The sequence below is a fragment of the Octopus bimaculoides genome, chromosome 14 (genome assembly GCF_046866305.1).
Source record: "Octopus bimaculoides isolate indiv1 chromosome 14, ASM4686630v1, whole genome shotgun sequence".
NCBI lineage: Eukaryota > Metazoa > Mollusca > Cephalopoda > Octopoda > Octopodidae > Octopus > Octopus bimaculoides.
In genome coordinates this window covers 47,841,280-47,867,357 of record NC_142941.1, presented here as the reverse complement: position 1 = coordinate 47,867,357, position 26,078 = coordinate 47,841,280, and the positions used below count along the sequence as shown (strand labels likewise).

The following is a 26,078-nucleotide window of genomic DNA, read 5'->3' as shown; positions in this document are numbered from 1 at the left end:
TATATTATATATATATATATGCATATATATGCATATATATATATATATATATATATATATATATATGCATATATATATATATATATATATATATATATATATGCATATATATATATATATATATATATATATATATATATGATATATATATATATATGCATATATATATATATATATAATCATCATTTAACATCTATTTTCCATGCTAGCATAGATTGGACAGTTCTGCAGGAAATGGCAGGTCAAAAGACAGCACCAAGATCTGCTGTCTGCATTGGGATGGTTTCTGTAGCTGGATGCCCTTCCTAATGCAAACCAGTTTACAGAATGAAGTGGGTGCTTTTTATGTGGCACCAGCTGCTGTGAAGTCACCAAGCAATTTGCAAGACAAAGATCCCTGGCCTGACAGTGGGGAGCAGTATTAGGGGACAGAAAAAAGAATCTTGTATTTGGAGGTGAAACATGGCTGCCTCAGATGGTGAGGTGGAGGTGAAGTTATGTAATGAAAAGGCACAGGTAGAGGGAAGGGATATTGGGAGGATATGCTGTGGGGAAGGGACACAACAGGTACATATTTGTGTGCAGGTAGGCATGTGAGGGAAAAGGGGATGTTGGGAAGAAAGGTCTTGTCAAGGGAGAGAGTGTTGGGGCCATGGACATAAAGAACATTACTTTCTGTCCTTGATTTGCCTTAACCATGGGTCTTCACAAGCACAATAAATCATCAATGCACATGAAGGACAAACTGCACTTACAGTGATTGATATGAGGGGGGATGGGTGCTGAAAAGTTTCTGGCTTTAAAGATATCATGAAAGGCCTGGTTGGAGGCCCAACCTTCCAAGTTCTCAGGGCTTAGAAAAACTAAAGGACCACTGCAGTAAGTGTGTGAATCTGAGAGGGGAATATGTTGAATAAAATCATAATTCACTGATCCTTGTCCTGTATTTCCTTTTAGCCAAAACCAGGAACTTTTCAGTACCCCACCTCATACACATGAAAGACCACTGCATTAAGAGGAACATGTCATGCCAACAGATGATACATGTTGCATCAATGGATAAATTAAAATTTCATGGTAGTTTAATGTTAGTAAATGAAGACTTTGACTGACGCAATTAGCCCAGGCTTGGCAAGAGAGGTTTAGCCAATCAGAAGATGCAAGAATTTGTATTTATAGAAAGACTTCTCACTTATTATAAGGTTAAGATCTGAAATTTGCGGGGAAATTTACACATCTGTAGTTATGCCTAAAAATGGAAGGCTACATTAGGTAGTGTTTCAATTTAAATTGTATTTGAAAACAGAAAGAGAAAAGCTGTAAATGTCACGGTTGGAGAGCCGGGACTTTTTACTCCAAGTTGGCCTTACTAAGGGAGATAACTAGCAACATCAATAACCAAGGGCGAGAAATCTATTCGCTTGAGATTGACTGACGTTTCGTTAGTCAACAGTGCAGTGTATCAGAATTTGGCTTCGTGCTCATGTGGTCTGGGTGTGGTATGACGTCATAAAGTCACGGGCTGTCACACCCATATACACCTTCAGGAGCAGGAACAGAGAAAAGAAAACTCTACTTCCTTGTCCCACTTCATCTGGAGATTTCAGATTATGAAAATGACTTTCATAAATTTAACATAGAACTCGCTTATTCACCTGAAATTCATAATTTTATGACTCTTGTTAAGAAACTTCAGCAGCCTCTAGTATCCACTCTATCTTACCATTGTCCCCTGTGGTATATTCTGTTAATGAACTCCAAACCATTGGCCCCAGATAATCTAGATACACACCCTAGCCCTAGCTGGTCCGTGCACACTGACACAGTATATAATTCCTGTAACCTGGAGAGATTAAAGCCCCATAAAATTGCTTGTCTCTCCCCATCGTTACTGTTGTCTCTGGAATGCCACACCCTACAAAATGCCAGCTAACATATACCAACATCTACTCTAGCATCTGATATAAGAACTAAATACTTTCTATTGAAACCATTTAAAATTTCTTTTAAATTGTTTCCACTCCGATTCCAAACATCTAATGATGTGGACTTGTTCTGCACACAAAACTTTCAATAATGCAGAATTCAGTTGAACTGTTGATACATAGAACTCCCACTAGATGTGATGAGTACCACTTTCTTTCATTCGATCACTCATGTGTGTGTGTGTGTGTGACTACATACATTCACACACACACACACGTATTAGCCTTCACTCAGAAATTAATTATATACAATAATTTATCATGAATGACCATGGGATTGCACCTAGAAAAGTTCCCCTCTGAGGCACAAGAACACATTTGAAGAAATACTACTTGAAATATACAGAAAAGGAAGAATCGCTTGCGAATGTACGGAGTATTGCAAATCACAACAATGCGTCGATTTGACGAAATTTCTAAAATAACTGCGATTTTCAATCGAAAAAATTCCAGCGTGAAATACAACACATTTAATGAAATACCAATTGAAATATATAGAAGAAAAAGGGTTAATGTTTACATCTTGACCCGAAAATGAAAATCCCAAAAATATACTGGAATGGGTTTAAAACAATGTGAAGGAAACGAGGGTGAAATAAAAAATGCGCGCAAAGCAACAGGAGTGGGGGAAGGACTTCTGGAAATTCAGAAGATCCAAGCTTTTCCCTCGTAATTTTTAGGAAAATGGAGTTTTTTTTCAATGAAATTTTATAGAAATACTTTTCAAATGGCAAACATTACAATTATAAAGAAATTTGTGGAGGGAAATCTTTTCCAAGAGGGAAAGGACTTCGGAAAATTCACAAGATCCGAAATTTTCCTCGTCATATTCCGAAATCACATTCAACTTTCCACAGATACCCAAGCGTAGAATCTACTACACTACGTAGTGATTTTTTTCTACCCACTTTCTATAATTCTTAATGTTTTGGCTTCATTTTTTGTTTCATTTTACCTTCAATTATTCTTTTGCTTTTTTAACCCTTCCGTCGTTATTCGCATCTCCCCACTTTCTTTACAAATATTTTAAGATGACATTTGGCAGAAATACGTTTTGTAGAGTGTGGGTTACATGAGACTGAAAAATCAAAGAAGTTTGAAAAGAATAATAAATGAATGAAGTCATAAAAATTAGTGGTAACGATGTCTGGACAAAAAAAAAACATGATAGTGTTTGTGTGAAACAAGTTAAAGTGTATTAAAACAATATCTTTTACATACCTGCTAAAATTGCTGGATATATAAATCCCAGGCTATATAAGCCCTAAGCTGCAAAACAGTTTTGAAATGGCATCAAGTGTTTCCACTTTCCTTTAGCAATTTTTTGCGCCTCGATTTCGGGTGGGGAGAGAAGGGCGAGAGTGAGTGAGTATAGTGTGTTTTGTCATTTATGTATCTCTTTTTCGCCTGTGCAATATATATATATATATATATATATATATATATATATCCTATTTATGCACATTTTCAAATAATTTCAGGTAGGTGGGGTTCCAGTTTCCTACCCCATCCTTTTTTCGAAGAAAAATAAAGGGTTTGCGGCACATTAGGAGATCAGGGTAGGTGATTACACGCGAGAAATCCGAGGGTTTTTTTAATGAATTGTGTAGAGGTGCACTTGTAAAAATCTATCCGAATGGTTTCATAAATATGGTGTTGAATAACGTTTCATGATAGAAAAAAGTTAAGGGTGATTGGACATCAAGAACCAATTCTTCCGTGTCCTCAGGGACATGGGTACAGTCTTCCAGCTTCCAAAAGAAACTTATGAAGTCGCTGAGTTGGCGGTGAGATGGCCCGTATAAAAAGTAACCCAACGACATACTGTTTGAAATACTTCGGTCTCATTCCGGGAGGAACAATGCACTTTTTCAGGCTTCCCCATAAACGCTCAATATTCTGAGTGGGAACAGCAGGCTTATGGGGACCCCCAACACACTTAGAGTGTGTATAGCCCATGCTGCTCAAGTTACTATACGCACACCAACACTCACTATAAATTATTGACCTCGGCCTGACGTAGCGTCTAATGATAGGAATGAGGGTGTCGTTTGAAAAGTATTTCTATAAAATTTCATTGAAAAAAAACACCATTTTCCTAAAAATTACGAGGGAAAAGCTTGGATCTTGTGAATTTTCTCAAGTCCTCTCCTCTCCCTCTTGGAAAAGATTTTCCCTGCAAATCTCTTTATAATCATAATGTTTGCCGTTTGAAAAGTATTTCTATAAAATTTCATTGAAAAAAAACACCATTTTCCTAAAAATTACGAGGGAAAAGCTTGGATCTTGTGAATTTCCCGAAGTCCTCCCCCCCCCCTCCTGTTGCTTTGCGCGCATTTTTTATTTCATCCTCGTCTCCTCCACATTGTTTTAAACCCGTTCCAGTATATTTTTTGGATTTTCATTTTCGGGTCTAAAAGAAATCCTTTATGAATGCACGAAACGTAAACATTGTATCGCATGAAGCAGCGCATGGTATTACGAAAATTCGAAAAGCAGTTCCAAATCTGCCACTGCCTCGGAAATATCTGTCTTAGGAAAGAACTGGGTGAGTATCTTTTCTGACATTTTCGTTTAGTGAAGGCTTATTATAAGACGAAAGGAGACAGTTATAATTTACATAAGGTCTTTTCTCTGTGTTTTGCTTTTGATTTAGGAGATTATTGATTATTGTAGATTAGATTAAAATTTCCTTATTCCTAATTTAGCAGCTTATTCCTAATTTGTCACAGGTAGGCACATATTTATTCATATTCCCCACCCAAGTCCTTTCGGCCATCTTTCGTTTTGATCCTCAGACACTTGTCAAACTAATCTTCGCCCTGCAAACCAGACGGCAATCACTTCTTTTCTCTCTTTTTCTCACTTCTCTCCATCACACCGTCTTTTCTTCGTTTCTCTATCTCTATTTCTTCTCTCTAAATACATAGACACTCTTTCTCTATCCGTTTACTTCTCTCTATCACGCCATCTTTCTTCTCCCAGCACCTCAAATCCCTCTTTTCCTCGTTTTTCTTCTTCTTCATCTCCCTATTTCTTCTCTGTAAATACAGAGACACAAACACATTCTCTCTTTTTCTTTACTTCTTTCCATCACACCGTCCTTCTTCTCTCAGCCCCTCAAGCTCCCTAAATAATATATATATACCGTGAAATGGGGTTACTTTGAACAAAATATATTTTGTTTCCTTTAATTGTTTGTTCGTAAAATTTCTTACAGAATTGTTTAAATGTATTGTTAAACTTTAGAATTATATTTCTATGATAATATAATTTCAATACGTAAAGTAAAATTTGTAAATATAACTTTGATTATCCGCTCAAAGAAAGAATTTGTCACTTCTTCAAATTCCAGCAAAACAGACATTTTTGCAAGATATGAATACTTTTCTCTGTAGCTAAAGCACTTCTTGCATAAAAAATACAAGCTTTTGTTAAAATAAGATGTTAATAATAGTTAATAATTTTTTATTGAAGTGTTTTTATTGCTTTGGTAATCTTTGAAAAAACCTGTATAACATGACATGTCTCCCCCCACCCCCCACACTTTGATTATCCAGCGGGGTTACTTTGAGCACTGTTCAAAGTAACCCCGATCACTGTTTCCAGCAGTAAGCAAGCTGCTATCACCCAGTTCCACACGTATACTTCAACCTCTTGACGTGGTATTCTATGGGCTTCTTAAAAAAAGTTGGAGAAAAATTTCTAATGATTGGAAGGCTTATGGCAGGAAGAACTCAAAGACCTTAACTAAAGATATGTTTCCTGGTCTGCTCTCTTTCCTGGCGGTGTCACCCACAGCAAGACTCTGTAAAGTGGGTTCAGGAAATGTAGAATTCACCCTTTTCATCTTCAGGTGTCTTGCTGTGGAGGAAGTACAAGTTTACCTGGCTGGAGAGAGAAAGATCACGAATGAAGACAGAAAGAGGTGTGCTACCGCAAAGGAAATACAGTTACCTAACCTGAGGAAAGTGCAGGAGGAGGAGAGGGAGTGGGAGACAGCAGGATGGAGATGGTGGCAAAATGCCAGGCATACTCACAAGGAACAGGGATCAGAATATAAATGGGATGGTTGAGTAAAGGAAGAGAGAGATATATAGATGGTGGCAAATAGCAGGGCATACCCTTGAGATTCAAACGTCATAATATAAGTGGCAGAATAATGCAAAGGGGGTGTGAGTAAGTGGTGAAAGACCTGAGTATGTATGAAGTTGGGGGGGGGGCTACCGAATAGCAATGATACAGAGGAACAGGCGTGTGAGGTCAGGCATAGTATATGAAGGAGTTACGTGTGGGTGGAACACACAGATCGGGGGCTAGCAGAAAGATGGTAGAGCGAGACGGGGCATGTAAATAGAGCACAAAGGTCAGGGTCTAGCGGAGAGCAATGATACAGTGACACAGGGCCAAGAGGAAAGGATTGGGGAGTGGGAGGTAAGCATAGTGCATGAAATGTAAATGTGAGGAAGAGAAGAGATGTAGAGACAGTTTGGTTTGTTGTGGTTGAGTGTGTGAGAAGTTTTCTTGTGATGTGGGACACACAGTGCTTCTAGAACTCAGTTTTGCTGACGTGGGTGGGTCTTCTCAAGAACTTCATATTGCCAAACATCTCGGTTCATGGTAATTTCCTCTGTGAAGTCCAACTTCCTGAGATCAGTCCTTACCACTTCATCTCATGTCTTCCTGGGCCTCCCTCTTCCAAGGGTACCATCCACTTTCATTGATCAGCACTTCTTTATGCAGCTGTCCTCATTCATACACATCACATGTCCAAACCAATGTAGTCTTCTCTCTTGCTTGCTACATTTGATTCCTCTTTTGCCCAACTTTTCTCTCAATACATTTGCACTTTGCTGTACATGTGCACATCAAATGGAGTATACGACCTTCGTTTCTCTCCAGTCTACACATGTCTTCTGCATTCAGAGCTCATGTCTCACTACCATGGAGTATAGCCGTTTGTACACAAGCATCATATAGTCTACCTTTCATTCTGAGAGAGAGTTCTTTTGTTGCCAACACAGGTAATGGCTCTCTGAACTTCTTCCACCCAATTCTTATTCTAGAAACAATACTTTCAGTGCATCCTCCACCATTGATAATTTGGTCACCTAGGTAACAGAAACTATCTAGAACCTCAAGAGAGCCGCTTGGCCATTTCAGAGAATCTAATTCCTGTGTGCTCTTAGTGCTTATTGTTCCTACACATACAAAGACTACTCTGTCTGTTAATCTACCTGTGATTCCACTGCATCTCTTATGTTTACACTGGGTACAACAAATGGAATTTCTTCCAGCTCCTTTCCCACAAATTGAGCAAGGCCATTTACCCGATGGGAAAGAGAGTTTTATCTTCTTTCTTACTAGCAACCACTTTTGTCTTTGCTAGGTTAACTTTAAGGTCCTTTGATTCCAGGTCTTTTTTCCATACCTGGAATTTCTTTTCTAATTCTGCAATAAGAGCAAGGTCATCAGCTTATTGCACGGGCACCCAATTATCTCCCCTTGCCCACAATAATAATTACTTCCCCTTAGATTTTTCGAATCATTCACTCATAAATTTCACACACAACATGGACCAAAAAATTTCTTAAGAAAATACGTATTTGAATAAATTTTAATGTCATGAATAGCAAAAGTGAAACCAGTTGACAAACACAATGCAAGATATATTAAAACTATGTGAAGTGTGTGTATTTTCCTTCTTTAATTTCTTATATATATTACAACTCACCACATGGGGATAATCGAAATTCTTCACTTTCTGTTACTATATATATGTGTGTGTATGTATATTATATATATACATATATATATGAATAGATTAAACTTATATATTTATATAAGCAGTTCAAGTTTCCTTAATATAGTTTGTTTTATTTCAGTTATATGTAGGAGAGCCATTAGCTGGAGAAACTAATACTCTAGAAAGATGCATACCATTGAGAAGGCAATTAGCTGGTTAGAGCATATTCATGCCAGTAGAGGTTTCTTCTATTTATGCTGACCAAAGATACAGCTGTAGCTCACCTTAAAATTATTTTTATTGACCATCTTAAAATATATTTGATCATTGAGGAAATACTTATTTATAAGATTTAGGAAGCTCCTGGTAATATTAGAACAAATATTTAGGTCTGAAACATCTTTTCTTTCATATTTATGTTTATATTAGTAGCTCTGTAAATCTCTTCTATTACATTGGTGTAATAAGCAGCAGGATTAACAGATTCCCATCAGAGGATACACTGAATGCTTACTGATGTAACTCACTTCTTTTTAGGGTTGTTGCTTTATATATTTACATATAACAATTTCTTGTCAAGTTTATAATTTAGGGAAGTGTTTACTACTATCTAAATCTAAAGTTATTCCTAAAAAAAACTGACCATACTTAGCTGGAATAAAAGCTTTACCAAATTCTAAATCATTTTGGAGAAGGAATTTGGTTAAAGTCAGACAGAACTTTGCTTTATCAAACTGCCTACATTTATCAAATTATTTATTATCTATTTTACCAAACCACTTGATGACATGATTTTTCTAGAATGAAATACAAGTGACCTTGAACCTTGTTTAAACATAAAAAATAATGGAATGCAATATTTTTACTTAATTTGTTTTTGGTTGGATTTGCAATTTGCAACAAAACTGCTTTCATAATCTTTAAATGTGCTGAATGATTCATGTAACACTGAAGGTTCTAAACCATTACCCAGGTTGGGAGATAACAGTATGGTATGTGCTGGAGTTAGTTTTCTTGTAGATATTGGTGATACTGTTTGAAAGGAATCTATGGAATAATGTGGCTACGAGTTTTATAAAGACTTAGTTTTTATCCATGGACATGTTTGGAATTTTCACATTTGGTGAAATCTTTATGCAAAATATCTTCAAAGATGTTGGATGAATGATTTTGGTTCAAAGCTTACACTTTTGATCCAATTAAAAAAAAGGCAGATTCAAAGTATTCCATTTTTTTTAATTTTTTTTTTTTTATTTGTAAGGAATTTATGACATCTGAAGCAAACTTGTTTCCCATTGTGGTATTTTCATTCCTTGTATTAAAAAATGTTATTCATCTCATTCCACTTCAGTGTTTACAATGAAACATTTAATATAGACTTTTTCTGTTGGTGTAGGGACATTCTTTGTAGAACATTTCAGAGATACTCATTCTGTTTGTAGACTTTGTAACTCCATCTGTGGACAGTTCTAAATAAATCGGAATAATATAATCTTTAGGGATTTAGAAGTTGGAGCTTGGGTCATTTCCAGTGATTCCAATGACTAATGAAAGATAGCAGTTTGACAAAATATGATTGGTTCACAATATAAACAACTAAATATCAATGAATTTCTCAATACTTTTGCCTTCATGGCATGGCTAAATGAAACTTCTCAAGGCAGATTTTCTATAACCAGATGCTTTTCCTGTCACCAACACTTACCTGTTTTCCAAAGACAGTAATTCATTGATCTTCACAACATCAAAAACAAGGAAGACATTGAAACTGGGAAACTTTTGCTTACCAGGAAATGTTAACAAAAGATGAGCTTTTACTCAAGTGGCGTTAATGAAGATATGTTGAAATGACACAAACACACAAACACACACATATAACAGGTTTCTCAGTTTGCATCTACGAATTCTATTAAGGCAACCCGAAGCGCCAGGCAGTAGGGGGTGCCAAAGCCGAAACATGATTAAGAAATGAACGTCATTACAACATACCTCTCCCACAGACATACAGACAGACAGGCATGCAGGTAGATGCTAGTGTAGGCTTGTGGTTAAGGAGTCAGCAACGATGTGGCTCTGTGTTTCATTTAACTGTGTCTTACATTGGCCAAGTGTCTCCTCCTCTTGTACTTCACTTTGTAGATACAATTCAATAACTGGAAACTGCAGAAAGCCTGTCACATGTAAGTGTGGGTGCTTTTATGCATCTGCCTGTACGAATGCACAAAGTATTCACACAGAAACCAGTCCCATTTTGATGTAATTTGAAACAATTTAAAGATAAAACAAAAAAAACAACAATAACAACAAAAATCTATTGTCTGAAAGTGAATTCAGGAGTTATTCTACTAAGGTGTCTATACAAATGACACATTCTGTGTTCCAGAAAGTTCTAACTGAAATACAAGAGGTCTGGAAGAAGGACTGGTTGATGGGATTACAGGGTACTGTTTACAAAGGGGGTAGTTTGGGTTTGGTGAAGTGACTCTTTGAGGATGAGATTGTTGTTTATTATGGCCAGAAGCTGGACTGAGAATGGGGCCGTAGGATACAATGGCATGGTTAGTAATTCTGGGTGGTTTTTTCTTTGAAGTTTGTGGTAATGGAGGGGGTGGAGCAAAGTCTGCCTTCTCTGTATGGTAGAGGGTCTCTTGGAATGGCTGGGGTGGTGGTGGAGGGGGAGAGGCTGCAGCAACCAATTTGTTGGATGGTTTCTGAAATCGTTTTGGTTTGGCAGGCAGAGGGGGAGGTGAGAGATCCTCAGGGGAGGCAATGGGTGCAGTGCTATTTCGGGGACTAGATGCTGCAATTGGGGTAGATGGCACAAGATGATCACCAAAATTTAACATGGCAAGAGTTGAATTGGGGTTGCAGAAGTCTGCACTGTAGTCGTGCATCAGTGACATGTCCTGCACTACTTCAGTGTTGTACAAAGGTGTTCCAGGTGAGCTTTGAAAATAGTCCTGAGCTGATGATGAATGTGGTGATGCAACAGTCTCTTGGAAGTTTGCTTGGAGCTCATGGAGCACTTTGTCAGAGGGGGAGCCAAAAGTCTTGAAATCTTTTATACAACGTGCATTTGAACTAAATTTAGCACCATACAACTTTGGTGTTTCCCGAGAGATAGCCTCCTGGTACCTTGAGGACCCAACAAGGGATATGTCAGTATCCTTTTGTTGTCGAGGAATTAGGATAGGTTTTTTACGTGGTTTTGGTTTTGGAATGCTGGTCAAAGTAGTTTTAGATTTTTCTCTAGCTGCTGGAATTGGTGGTTCCAAGCTCACCTTAGGATGGCTGTCCAAATGGCTTGGAACCTGACCATTGCTACCTTCAGCAAACAACACCACATTACATTTAGGGACATCATTTCGACTTTCCAGAAAATCTTGTGCCTTACCATTGGCAGCATCACCTGAAACAAAAAACACAAACATTATCACTGCATTAAACTAATATGCAAATACTATCCTTATCACTGTATTATTAATCCAAATATCATCATTATTGGTACAGTACACCAACACAGACATCATCACTATCACTGCAGTATTATAAAAACAAATATATTTCACAGATGAGAAAAACAGCTCAATTTCACCACTGGAAACCAAAGTACCATGAATCATCAATCTCCATGGAGATTGGTCCATAAGCATACCCTCTGCATGTGTGTGTGTGTGTGTGTGTATGCCATCATCATTTTATGTCTGTTTTTCATGCTAGCATATGTTGGATGGTTTGTTTATATCTGAATAAGTTTATTTCATTTTTGGCATGTCCGGCCAATGGCTGAATATTCTTAACATTGTCAACCACTTTACAGAATGTTCTGGGTTTATTTTTATCATGGCACCAGCATAACTGAAGCTGCCTTGGACCTTGCAAGAGAAGGGTCCTCACCACTCTGAATTTGTTTGCTTAAGGTATCGACTGAGAAGGTGAAAAGTGGAGATTTTGTTAAGAGAAGAGCCAGAGTGGAAGGAGCAAGAGTAAGGGGAGTGAGGGAGAGGTGGACAATGGTACGATTGAATGATTGAAACAGTTTTTTAGGACAAAGCAGTCCAATGTTATCTCTTACATATAAGCTTAAGCTTTGCAAGCAGACTATTAGAGATGGAGGTCACAGGGCACATGAAATACAGACAGGTCTATTACAATCCCTTATTAAAGGGAAAAGGCAAAGATCTAGCTCTCTCTATCTCACTCTCTCTATCATTATCTCTCTTTCTCTCATATATATTTCTCTTTCTCATTGTCCCTCTCTCCCATTCTCTTCCACTCCACTCTTTTTCACAGAACAGCAATTTCTCTAACCACCTCAACTCACTCAACCACAACAAGGTTGCTCTCTAATAATTTGTCTCAGAAGAATAAAGAAACAGACTGGCAGAACATCAGACCAAACAGTGTTTAATTTTGATCCTTTATGTTCTGTGTCCAAATCCTGTTACAGTCAACTTTGTCTTTGAATTCTCTGGGATTTGATTTAATCAAGCCAGTAAGTTGAAGTTGGGTAGAAGGAATAAAACACTCAACCTCATTTGATACACTTGAGCCATAATTCAATAGACTTGAGGGAATTTTAACAATGGAAAAGGAGAGACAGACTCTGAAAGATGTGCAGTATAGAGAGACTAACTGAAGGGAAATCTGCAAAACAGATTAGTAAAACGTCAACTGATGAAAGAGAAGCAAAAAGCATGATTGAGGAAGAGAGAAGGACACAGTAAGAACAAAGCAAAAACAAACAAAAAAAAAGAGAGAATAATAAATGAACAGCCAGATACCTTCCTTTTCGTTACAGTGAGTTGAAGGTTTCACTTTCTGTTGTAAGCTCTTCACATGGTTGTTCACAGGAAATTGGTCGAGGGGCAGAGACGGACTCAGCCAACCGGGCATTCCCTTTGGCACAGTTGACTCTCTTCTCGGTGCCACGCAAGTAGCCGAACAAGGACGAACGACGCCGGCTGGTTCTCTGCATGCTGCCTGTTTCTGTTGACGAGAGAGAGAGAGAGAGAGAGATTAAGAGAGTGAGAGAGGGGAGGCAAGAAGAGAGGGCAAAAAGGGAAGACATAATAAAGAGAGGAAATTCCATACAAAAGAGAGAGAGAAAGAATGTGTCAGGGAGTGAGTTTGCTTGTCTGTTGCATATCTAGGATGGCCCTACTGTTGTTTTAACTCAAGGTCAACCGTCATCAAGCAGGCTGTTTCCTGATATGACCATCACATCAAATTTCTGCAAAGTTAATGTGGTTTTAATGATTCAAGAGTTCATATTGCAAAATTTAGATGTTAAATTAAGCACTTGGGTGCGTTTTTTGGGTTACTGGGGTAGCAACCACTCCATTGTGTTTAAGGATTGCTGACAGCAGTGAAGCATGGTTTGGTCTGTTAGGTTCTCACTGAACCAGCAGACAGTTTGTGTTAATTACTGCTACACTCTAACAAGATGCTGGAGCATCATACCAATGTTATGATGAAGCCAATTCCTCAATAGACTGTACTCACAAGACAGACTGAACTCACTGCTCCAGATTCAGCCATTCATCAATTCTACAACATTCCTATTATTCACACAAGTAAACTGTTGTTGTTGTTATGTAACCCCGAGTCAGCTCTGATCAAAGACACTTCTGCTGTTACCATACAATCTTCTTTCTTCCCTTACACACAGTCTGTCTGTGCATGGATTTTCTAATGTATTCCTGCCCTTTTTTAAGATGCCAAGTTGCCTGTCCAGAAACGGTATTGAATCTTTAACCTTTGGTGCCGCTTTACAATTGGTTCTTGGAATTTTTAAGAGTTGAGCGTTTCCACATACATGGTGCAGCATTGGATGTAAATTGTCAACTTTTGTTATCTGGGGTAGCCTGATACCCCAGGTAAAACTGACTCTGTTGCTCAGTAACTGTTAATAATTTCATTTAATATGAAAAAAAACACCCAACAACCCAAGTGTATACTGATGCATTCCTGTCCACCCCTATATTTCACACTACCCCATAGTACTTTTTTCTCTTCTCATTTGTGTTTATGTATGATGGTGCATATATTTATACATGTTTATACAAAAGTATGTTTACATATCTGTATGTAAACATACATATTTATGTATATATGTCTATATATTTATATTTAAACATAGCACGGTTAGGTAGAGACATGGCTGGGCAGAGGCGTGGCTGGGCAAAGGTGTAGCTGGGCAAAAGCGTGGCTGGGCAAAAGCGTGGCTGGGCAGAGGCGTGGCTGTGTTGCCAAGAAGCATGCTTCTAATCATGTGATCTTGGGTAAGTGTCCCCTGCTACAGCCATAGGCCCAACAAAGCCTTGTGAGTGGATGTAGTAGATGGAAACTATAAGAAGCCCATCATCTGTATATATAAACACACAAACGTGTGTGTGTGTGTGTGTTTCCTTTTGTCTTGACATCATGTGATGGTTGCAAATGAACATTACTATCTTATAAGCTATGTTGCTTGTTTCTTGTCTTCTGTGAAGAACACGTCTGGCCATGGGGAAATCTTCTGTCTGACCCATGCAAGCACGTAAAAGTGGACATTAAATGAGGGTAATTTTATATATAAAACTAGTATGCTTGACTGGATGTGCAATGTTTGTGCATGTATGGCAGAGTGTGAGTGCCTTAAGAGAAAAATTGGATACAAGAAGCATCAGATGTGGTGTGCAAGAGAGAAGCCTTTGCTGGTATGATCATGTGATGCATATGGATGAGGACAGCTGGGTAAAGAAGTGCTGATCTCTAACTGTAGAGGGAACCTGCAGAAGAGGTAAACCCAGGAAGACATGGGATGAAGTAATGAAATATGACATTCAGATGCTGAGTCTTACAGTGGTGATGACAAGTGACTGAGACTTCTGGTGATTTGCTGTGCTTGAGAAGACGCATCAAGCTGAGTGAAATCATAGTCCTGGCCAGTGACAGTGACACACAAAAGGCACCCAGTACACTCTGTGGAGTGGTCGGCACTAGGAAGAGCATCCAGCTGTAGAAACCATGGCCAAAACAGACTGGAACCTGGTGCAGCTCACCAGCTTGCCAGTTTTCAATCAAACCATCCAACCCATGCCAGCATGGAAAACGAATGCTAGATGATGGTGATGATGATATAAAACATTCTTAAAGCTGCTGCCCCTCCTAGCCCCCACTCCCATCTGCAATAATATTTGATATTTTCTCGCATCACGGTCTTCCACTTTATCACTCTGGCCATGACCTCCTCCTCCCAACACCCTTTCTGCTTGGTTATTCCCACCCTGGTGACCCCAATTTACCACCACAAAGAACTCTCAGTGCTACCATAAGATTTTTAAAAGTACATATTTTAAACTGACCCAGGAAGGCAAAGCTGGACATTGGCAGGATTCAACGTTACACTAGAAGGAGAGAAGAATTAAATTGCTGTTGGTATCAAGAACTTCCGGTTGTAGCCACAGGGGTCATACGGGGGCAGACGGCTGCGACAGGAATGACAGTGTGGGAGACTAAATAAATACCAGAGAGTATTTTAAGGGTTGTTCCAGCAGGGGCTGGTTTACATTTCTTCCTTCTACCATCAGTAAAATAATTGCCAGTAATATCCAGGGTGGCTTCCCCTCCATTAGACCCATTTTGTCTTCCTGTAAAGTTCTAAGTGTTAAGACATTACTGAGGAATGGAGACAGAAACAAAAACAAGCAAACAAATAAAACAAAAAAGAAAATGAAAATAAGCAAAAAGTGTGTAGCAATAATTTCAGGGAATTTTGTGATGCAACAACGCAAACAAGGAAAATGCAGGACGACGACAACAACAACAGCAACAACAAAAGGGATGAGCAAACCAGAAGGGTGGCGTGCAATATGGTTGAAGGCTAATGAACAACAACAACACCTACCTGGTCTCGGCTAGGGTCAAGAGGGTGACACAGTGCCACTGCGGTGGACAGAGGTGTCACACACCCAGCCGATTTGCCGTACATTAAATCTTCAAACACCTTGTTAGTTATCTCTTCAAGTGACGCTGATTGCGACAGACGTGCCGCCCGCCAGTTGCTAGCAACAACAGTATCAGCATCACTGTCGCCATCACCACCATTGTTGTCATCAGGGCAGTCATTAGTTCGTGGTGGTGGTGGACGTGGTGGTGGTGATGACAAGATAGAATGGCTGTTTAGCCCCTCTGAATGCCGTCCAGTGTCGGTTGCAGAACTGACAATGGCAGTGGTGGTGGTGGTAGTAGTAGTAGTAGGAGATGTGGTAGTAGGAGTAGCATGCAGAACAACAGCTGGAACCGAGGAGTTAACTGCCACAGTGACAGGGGTCAAAGGAACCATTTGGGCTCTGCTCTTGGCACCAGGCCTCTCTAACAGAGAACAAGCATGCGAGTCAGTTATTAAATAGGTTTCCATGACAACATCAACAAAATAATAAATACACAAACATTAGCAAACACAAAATAATATAAAGAGATCAATCAATGGGAATGGCTACAGACAAACCCTTCACTGCCAACTACTTTGGGTCCTCACAAGGAATTATTAAAACTACCAATGATAACGAAAAGTTTCTTTTACAAACATCCAAAACTTACTCGACCAGACATGATGATGACGACGACGACACTGATGACGACAACCTGTTAACATAAAGTGACTCTAACAATTTCTTCCAAGTTCTCCATTTTCTGGTAAGATTTTTAAATTATTCAAAAAATGTCTTGTGATTCAACCAAATTTGCCAATATTAAATGCATTTTAGCAATCATAACTACAGGTGTTTCATTGACATTCTCATTATCATCATCATCATCATCATTAGCAACAGCACTGGAAATTTTTTCATCATGCACACACACACCCATGATTGTTTCTAATATAAATATTTCAAAGAGAATATTCCAATGTAACAGTTTGTCTCTGTTTCAACCCTAAATTCCTTCCCCTTTCTTTTATGAAAGCCCTCTATTTACATCCTTCGGCCTACAAAACTCATAACAAAAATGATGTCAATGTAAGAAACACTGCCATCTTATGCTAAATTGTTTGTGAATGATCCAAAGATCAATGCTTGAAATATTGATAATAGTGAAGAATAACTGGACCTAATCGCAGCGTGATCTGCTGATAAAAGGATGGATCTGGGTCTAAAGAAATGTTCCTATTTAACAACTTAAACCTGGGAAAACTGTCCTCAAATTCGAAATGTTTGTATCAATAATCCATCCATTTCCTCTGCTGCACAAAATGAGTGTGACAAATACTTAGGGATTCACAAAGGTGCTGTGGGGAAGGATCCAGGAAAAAAACGAGAATACTTAAGACTACAATGTTAGGTTATAGCAGTCGATGGCTTCCTCTTACAATAAGACAATATCCCACAATGCATTTGCAGTACCAGAGCCGATACCAATATTTTGGATACTTGATTCGTCTGCAGAGGAAATTCACTTCCTAGACATTAAAACCTGCAACATTCTGACATCAATTACAAAGTACCACAGAAACAGTGATAAAGTTTATCTCAGAAGAAAAGAGGGAAAAAGGGGCTTAAGATCACTGCAGACAGTCTTTGAGTGCTGTATGAAGTAAATCAGATGACATCTGTTAACCAACAGCAGCAAAAATAAAGGCAGCATCAACAAAATGCTCAGAGGTGATTAGGTATAACATTCTACAGGTCAGAAGTGAACTCCTCAAGAAATGGTCATTTCTTGACGTCTTCCCCTGTGAACCCAGAAATGCAGGACTATCATAACATCAGCAAAAGACATAAAAGAAAAATACTCTGCGTATCAGAAAAAGGCTGTGCATGATTATGTTTTGTACAAACTCAAAGACAGAAATAACATTAACATGAGGTGTAGTCCCTCTTGGACTTGTGACCATCACATCAGATCAGATCTTGAAGGCGACAAAATATTTCATGAACAGCACATGGTGTGCTAACACTCCCACAATACAATTGAAAACGTTGATTATGTCACACTTACGTGTAGGACATAACACTTGTAAGAAGCAGCTGTCCAAAAATGCCATCAAGATCCTACCTTCCATTATGACCTGATATTCTTACTAAAATAATGCACAATGTCATCTGCAGGGGAAAAAAAAAACTGCGCTTGGATAAATATAAACAACAATATCTCTACTATGGGGTACATTCATATCAACACAAGGAATATTGATGGAACATTCCCATCAAAACCTCTTCCGGTACTTGGGCCTGAAAAGAACAAGATAGAAGTTAGATGCCCTGGGGATGTGAATATCTCTTTCAAAATCAACAAAAGGAAAATATCCCTAAGGATCAACTGCTTTGAAAATTCCATTTCTACCAATAACCATTGATGCACTCAAAGACTTTGAAGCAAAGAAAGAGACTAATGGACACAATCTCTAAGTGGAACAGTAAAAATATTCAAGACATTTCCAAAATTCAACATGTAACAATTAACTTCTTTATGTGGCTGAAACAGGTTTCTATGAATTGATAAACCCAAGACTATGCGTGTGCATGTTATAGAGAGAGACACATACACACATACATGCATTCATAACATATACATGTATACACATAACTATATACATTCAGCTATATATAAAGTCATATATATGTATATGTGTATATCCACACACAAGCATACATAACATACATGCATATATATATGCACATGCACAATACATGCAAACGTAACATACATGCACCAAGAATTAATAAAAGAATTCAAATCTAAATTTCGAAAGAAAATCAGCCACTTTAAAATTCTTTGATCTTCCCCCTTTTTTTTAAAAGGGGGAAGATCAAAGAATTTTTTTGTGTGGCCCCAGTGTATCACCACCACCACCACCAGACTCCCTCTCCAAGCATGTAATCCCAGTTCATCACTATAGGCATATGGCCCCCATTTCACCCCTTCCCCACTCCCCACTCCCTGGTACCATTTAAATGTCTTGTTATTGTTGATTCAAATATAAAGAATGTCTGAGAAACAATTGTGTAACAAAGACTACAGGAATGGATTAATTCTATACAGGATTATGGGTTTAGCTTCTCTATTTTGTTGGGATTAAATCTGTTAAAGATATTATCAGTAGGTGGGGTGGGATGGGATGGGGGTGTTAACAGTCTTATGCAGGCAGTCAGGCAAATCGTGCTTGAGGAAAACAGAAATAGAGTTGGAAACTGAAGATTGGTAAATCAACTGAGCAAAGTTGGAAAGGTCAGAGTTCATATTGGTGGGGGGGGGGAACAGTGAGTGAGGTGGGGGTGAAAGAGAGAAGTGTGAAGATGTGAGTAAATGGAATTGAAGGGTCTGAAAATATGGATGACTGGGTATTGATCTTTATTGATGACAGCTCATACATATTCATGGGGCTGGGTGGAACCATAACTTTGGTGAAGGTAAACTGGTGATTTATCAATCCTGTCATATTTATATGACTGCTTGTTAGTCCACGTCACTTCATGATTCCACATCCATCCATTCAGCTGTTATTTCTAATCCTGGCTGATACACACCAACATTCATCAATCAATCTCAGTCACTATTAGGAATGGTTTCATATTCTGGCACAAGCGCTACGGCATAAATTGATTACATCCACCTCAGGGTTTATCTGGTTACTTATTTCATCGACCCTGAAAGGATGAAAGACAAAGTCAACCTCTGCGGAATTTGAATTCAGGTTATAAAGGTGGGCAAAATGCTGCTAAGCGTTTACCAGGTGTGCTAACGATTCTGGCAGCCTTCCTACCTTCACTGACTATGAATAATGCAGGTACAGGGTAACACTGAAAGGTACTAACCATTACCAAGTTGAGAAAACAATCCTAGTGATTGACTAATAAGTTGGGAAGAGGAAGTGATGAGACCAGGTGTGAAGTCGTGGCACCTTACAGAGCAGATTGGAAGAAGATTTAAAGAACGATGTTACGTTACAGGTGTGACTGTTATCCTCAACAAGATTGCAAAATGTGTCGATGATGATGTTTAGCCTACTTCAGGTCAATCCAGATTCAGCAGAATTATGGTCAAAGAAGGGTAAGCTGGGACCATGTCATTTATTTACGCATAGTATATCTAGGATTACACTATCCAATGTATTCTTCCCTTTTTAAAGTGGGAAGGTATAATTTCAATGAAATTGGGCTGCTGTTTTTAACAGGTCAATGATGATGGTGATGGTGGTAGTAGTTGTATAGGTACTGATGATGATGATGCTGACTATAGTGTTAATACAAACCCAGGAGGTCCTCTTTTGGCACAACCAGAACCTGCTGGTCATTGATACTTGAAACAGGAATCTGTAGATCAAGTGAGCCTTGGTCAGATGTCTGCAATGAAGACACAAATGAAATCACCATAAATAGAAAACATAACAAAAATTTTTTTAAAAAACGACAACAACGGTTTTAAGCTTCTGGCACAAGGCCAGCAATTTCAGGGGTAAGGGGTCAGCCAATTACATTGACCCCCCTAGCTGTCAAGTGGTACTTGTTTTATTCATTCCAAAAGGACAAGAGGCAAAGTATACTTTGGCAGTAGCAGCAGCAACAACAATGACAACAATAATAAAAAAAAATATCATCTCACCATCTGAAGAGTTATATTGTCAATTTTATAGCCATATTTCTGAAGAATGGGACGGAAAACATCATATATCAATTTATTTGGTTTTGCTTTGACTCCAATGATTTTCTGATTTGGCAATTCTACACGGAAGAACGTTCGTCGTTCAACAAGGACCTCTTTGGAGCCTAGAATCGACATATCTTCAGCTAAATCCAAAGGCTGCAAATAACAACATATCTGTTTATAATCTTTTGACAAAATACGAAATGATAAAATATAAATTTTAAAAAAAACGCAGTTACAGATTCTGTTTCTGAAGTATTTTATAGAAAAAGAGTCTCATTTCAATTTTTAAATCGCTCCAAATTTGAGAAAGATGCAACAATAAGAACAAAACCATTTTCAACCTCCATTCCATCAAAGAACAACATTGCCAATATACAGGGGTGGGGGTGCATAAAATATTCCAAAATATTTGGAAAAGAATATACTTTTAAGTGACTCATGATGCATAATAATGTCCAATGGCAACTGAAAGCAGCAAATATATTGCCTGCATTTTCATTCTTTGGCAGTACACCAACATCCATTGTTACTGGAACAACTAAACGAAATATGTTCTTTTTGTTATGTCTGTCAGATGAAGAAGATGGATTAGTGCCATGTTGAAGAGAGACACATCAATTGACAACAGAAGTAAGAAATCGGTCCACCAGTAGTCAAGTCAGACTGATATAAATACATTAACAGCAGGGGTTTTGTTGTAAAAGGAAAGCAGCAACCAGCACTTCTGAAACTGATAGGAGGGGACAGTCTTCAAAACAGGGACCTGGATGCTGCAGAAGATCGGACCCTGCTTAAGAGCAGGGTGATGTGAAATGATCGATTAAGACCACCACTGCCTTTAACTATTGTTTGTGTCGCAATTTACTAACATGGGAGCTGTAATAAGGTCACTCAACCTGCTAGAAGTAGCAGTCAATTCTCCATCAAATTTCACCCTATCTTGAAAACAGAGAACATGTGGAATAATACAGTCCTAGATACATAAAGGCTGAGGAAAAGACACGAGGTTCATAGCTAGAATATCACTGATCATAGGTCTGCTGGATCAAAGCTAGCCAAGGTTAAACATCAACTAGAATTTTATGTAGATCAAACAGCACCACAGAGTACGGCCATTTACACTGTCGCACACACTCAGCCACTATTAAACAACAACAAAAAGAAAATGGTAATCAAATCCTTCTTAATTTGCCTCTCCATTCTTGGAACCTACAAAATGTATCCCCACCCCAGTCATCCTTATTCTTTTATTTAGCTTGGAGAGTTACATACATCCCCTCTTCCTCTCACTAGAATCAGAACCTTTCATAGACGACAAAAGTGGCAGTGAGGAGGAAAGGAGGAGGAGAAGGAAGAAGGGAAGGAAAAGAAGGGTCTACATTACCTTGTCAGATCCCAAGAGAAATACTTCTGTTGACTCAAGAGTTAGATTTCGTTTATCAAAAAGATGTGACAACACCTGATGGATAGACTGGCCATATTTGGCACAGACCACGGCTGTTGAGTTGTCAGGAAGAAGAACGCGACAAAATCTCAGATCTTCATTGCCGTAAGTTGACTGTCGAAAGAAAGAAAATACTTGTGAAAGTAGCATATTGGAAACTAGGTTGAATCCCCAGTTAGAACCATATTCTTTGAAAACAAACTTTTGGGAAAGGTATGAGAGCCAGAAACTTATTTCCAGTACATCAAAGGACATTAAATGGCTCAGAATATAATTATACAGCAACCTAATGAATAGTGTGTGTAGATAGAGATAATGGAGAGAAGGATTGACAAATAGATTACTATAAAAAAACAATAAACCCTAATCGTTAATATAATCAACTAATTCTTGATATAAAAGCATCATGTTTGAAATATGGAGAACCTGTTTTGCCCTGCTTCAAGTATTGACTCTTTTCTGTCTCCCTTCTCTGATTCTTTGTCCCTCCATCACTTGATTCACCTCACACCCAAGAACTCTAATTCTCTTATTCTATGTCTCCCTCTCTGTCTACTTCAGTTTTCTCATCATTTACCTGCCTACCCTCCCCACCCACAACAAAGGGTGGGGTTCAAAACATTAGATTCTTCAATTCTCAAAAATAACTGATCTTATTGAATTCTTCTAAGAACTCCCCTATGCACAAACACATTCCAGTGCAGGCCATCACTGAACTTTCTTAGACCCTGGACTTGCAATGTAGTCAAAATAGGGAAGCATTTTAAAGAAAGATGAAGATAAATTGTAAATAGTTGAAAGGATTCATGAACCACTGAAAACAAAGGAAGAAAATACGACTCACCTCACGCCCCTGGACAACTTCTTTCCTCATCAGACTCAAATCCATTGTAGCCAACGAGGGTTTCTTCTTTGATTCATCTTTGGAAAATTTACGAAACTTTTGCATCTCACTCGGTTTAGAAGTTTCTGGAAAGAGTTATTTCGTCTCTTACAGTTTATGATAAACAATAAACTCTACCAGCATGGAACTTGAATGTTAGACATGATGATGATGATGATGATAATGATGATGATGATGAGCAATACCTTTTACTGGTTACAGAGTTAGGGTTAGGGTTAGGGTTACATTTATTTCTGATGGTGTAGGTGATAAAAAGTGTCTGAACAACTCAAGTCGAATAAAATACTAAAAGGTATATTTTATGCCTGAATGCACCTGTGTATTGATTTCATCACCAATTTTTATGTCTTTCACTGATGTCCCTGAAATTACCATTATAAGAGCTTAATATATCTGTTTTGGGGCACACGCATGTGTGTGTGTGTGCATATTTATATATATATATCAAGTCAGATATCGCCAAACATGCACCATAAAAGAAACAAAAAATTGGATCAAAGACTAATACTAACTTTGTTTCCATGGTAACAAAGACCAGCGCCTCTTCTCTTCCTCTTTGCCTTTTGATGACTGAAACAAAAGAAAATATAAATAATTAAAATTACAGAAAATAACATTTTTTCATTTTAGTAAATGAATCAGTTTGTGATTTTCACACATTTTAAATATAATTCATTATTCTTGCAGTGCAGTTAACTACATCTGGGAATGGACCAGTCAGTGGTGGTGCTTGGTTTGGAAATTACTGCTTTAGATATTTCCCTGGATAAAATATCTTTTGCAGGTATCCTCAGAAGATATGGTGTCTAATCAATTGAAGCAATAGACAACTAAGCCTTTAAATACCAACCTACCTGAGACAGTTCCTGGTTCCACGAATCAAGCGTCCCATCTTTAAGAGATCTAAGTTAAAAACCTTCCATCAAAATTTCCTGCTAAGTTTCAAACCCCAGCTTAATAAATGGCAAAGTTATTCCATTATTCTCAAAATTAATTGAAAGACAAGGAGTGTATTTCAACAGAAATTTGGTAACAAAAGACTTTGAGCAAACAGCAAACCACTTCCAGCAAGCTCTTTGTGCAACATTATATGCACTCAGGCATTTCCCATCTGAACAACTAAATTACAACTGCAACATAACTAGCACCAAAGAACTGTATCCATCCCTCAAGACAGAAATGCCAAACTGTTTATGTGTGTGAAAACTTTGGTTCCTGAGTCTATGGTAGATAGCAAAAATATATGGTTTTCTAAGCCTCGTAGGATGCAAGTAGTGAAACAACACACCGACACACACAAAAAGACTTACCTTCTTTTTGTCAACCTCTTTGCCTGTTTTAGAATGCAGCATTGCAACAGCAGTAAAGACTGCAGTACGAGAAGTTGGTAACTTGCTCTCCATCTCAGCCATTAAATGAGTCTTGTAGAATTCTGACTTGAGGAACCTCGCATAACTGTCCTGCTTCATGAGCTGGAAGATCTGATAAAAATGAATCATCAACATTATTACTACTGCTACTGCTACTGCTAATAAGGTAGTAAACTAGCAGAATTGTTACCATGTTGGAAAAAATGTACAGCAGCATTTTGGTCTAACTTTTTATGTCTTGAATTCAAATTCTACTGAGGTCAACTGTGCCTATAGTACAGAGACTTATTATTATTATTATCATTTTCTTCATCCTTTTGGGGTTGATAAAATAAGTACCAGTTGCATACTGGGGTTGATGAAATCAACTTAGCCCCCTCAAAATTTCTGGTCTTGTACCAAAATTTGAATCCATTATTATTATTCATAGCAAGCACAAATGTATTACATTTGGAAACAAAATCCTTGATACCGGGTCGCAACCAGTTCCCTTAAATATCAAGGACTTTTCTTTCTTCTTAAAAGAGCAGATTTCTGAAATGATGCAACTCTTGTAGTTAGACTAATCTCAATAACGAAACTGCCAAGGCTGTTGATGACAATACCTAGGGCACCTATAACAAATAGGATTACTTTTGTAGAAACCCTCCACAGTCTTTATATTCCTGTAGCCAAACCCTGGCATTTGACTATTTTCTCTTCTTCTTTGACTTCATGTCTACAGATATAGCCACATCTATGATGAGGCACTCTTTTCCCCCCCTTGTCCAGAACAATAATATCAAAACATCTCACTTGAAGTTAAAAATCTGCCAGTCCAATAAAGTTCCATAAAACCTTAAACTCATCGTTCTCTATTACACTCTCTGGTTGATATTGGGACCATTTTTCTTCCTACTTTAAACCCTATTTGCTGTAATATGTCCCGGTGTAATGCCCTGGCTACACAGTCATGTCTGCATCTATATCCCTTCTGAGCCAAAGGACTGCAGGAACTTAATGAGTGCATTCCCCTTTCTCAACACTTTTTGTGATTTTGTCTATTTTTGCCATAATGAATTTGTCTCATCATCATCATCATCATCACCAGTGGCAGTAATGGTGGCATCATTGAGCTATTAAATGTTGATTTAATTAGCAGGAATGTCATCTTAAAGTTTGGTAACTATAAGTCTCCTCGAATCTGAAGAATCTTTCTTTGGATTCTTGCAGAATATAGAATGGTACTTTTCTGCAGGTCTATAATGCAAGCCTATGTAATTCCTATATCTTTCAGTTTTTTTAGGTAGAATTTTGAATGTTGTGCCCTGTTCCCCAATTAACTGCTGTCAAAGCCTTCCACAATTTCTTCAGCTCTCTGGTTAGATCCTGATATTTCTCAATTTCTTGGGTATCCACCCTATTATCATATGGAATTTAAAAGCCTATGATTCTTACACTGCTTATTTTGTCCTCTGTAATCATATCTGGTCTTCTTGTTCCAGCCTGGAACACCTTATGCCACAAAGTCTGTGGGAATCTCTCAGCAGACTTGCTACCTAGCTCCCTTTCCAGCTACTTGCTAACACTCTCTGCTTCCACCATCTTTCCAAGCCTCTCTCTATACTCTTATGTCATTTTTATTTGTTATATTTAATAAGAAGTCAAATACAATTCCGATAATTAATTCTTTAGCTCCATCATCTTCTAAATACATACATATGTATGCCAGTGTGTTATTTCTTTACTACCCACATGGGGCTCATGTATGCCAGTGTGTGTGTGTGTGTGTGTGTGTGTGTGCACACGCATGCGTGAGTATGTATGTATGCATGAGTTTGCATATTTATAAACCAAACCTTTGATACATCTCCAGCATCACTCTAAGTGGACATAGAATAAAGCCAGAGAAACATTTTCCATAATATTGAACTTGTTTCCACATTATTGTTTAGATTTGCCTTTCACCCTCCAAAAGCTTTTAATATATGTTGTGATTGTTTAGCTGCAGATCAGT

The 26,078-nt window shown here is 38.1% G+C and overlaps 1 protein-coding gene across 7 annotated transcripts in view; it reads right to left on the bottom strand.

Moving 5' to 3' along the window:
- Positions 1-10,041: 10,041 nt before the first annotated feature.
- Positions 10,042-26,078, bottom strand: part of LOC106882916 (regulator of G protein signaling 12) — a 105,888-nt gene continuing 89,851 nt past the window's right edge. For all 7 annotated transcript variants that reach the window (XM_014933746.3, XM_052972898.2, XM_014933753.3 and 4 more), the window contains 9 exons: positions 24,023-24,193; positions 23,225-23,282; positions 22,653-22,777; positions 21,749-21,922; positions 20,320-20,517; positions 19,970-20,060; positions 15,623-16,089; positions 12,516-12,720; positions 10,042-11,140 (listed from right to left, as the gene is read on the bottom strand). In XM_014933746.3, the coding sequence (XP_014789232.1) occupies positions 10,086-11,140; positions 12,516-12,720; positions 15,623-16,089; positions 19,970-20,060; positions 20,320-20,517; positions 21,749-21,922; positions 22,653-22,777; positions 23,225-23,282; positions 24,023-24,193 (2,544 nt within the window). In that variant the 3' untranslated portion in view covers positions 10,042-10,085. The remainder of the gene's footprint in view (positions 11,141-12,515; positions 12,721-15,622; positions 16,090-19,969; positions 20,061-20,319; positions 20,518-21,748; positions 21,923-22,652; positions 22,778-23,224; positions 23,283-24,022; positions 24,194-26,078) is intronic.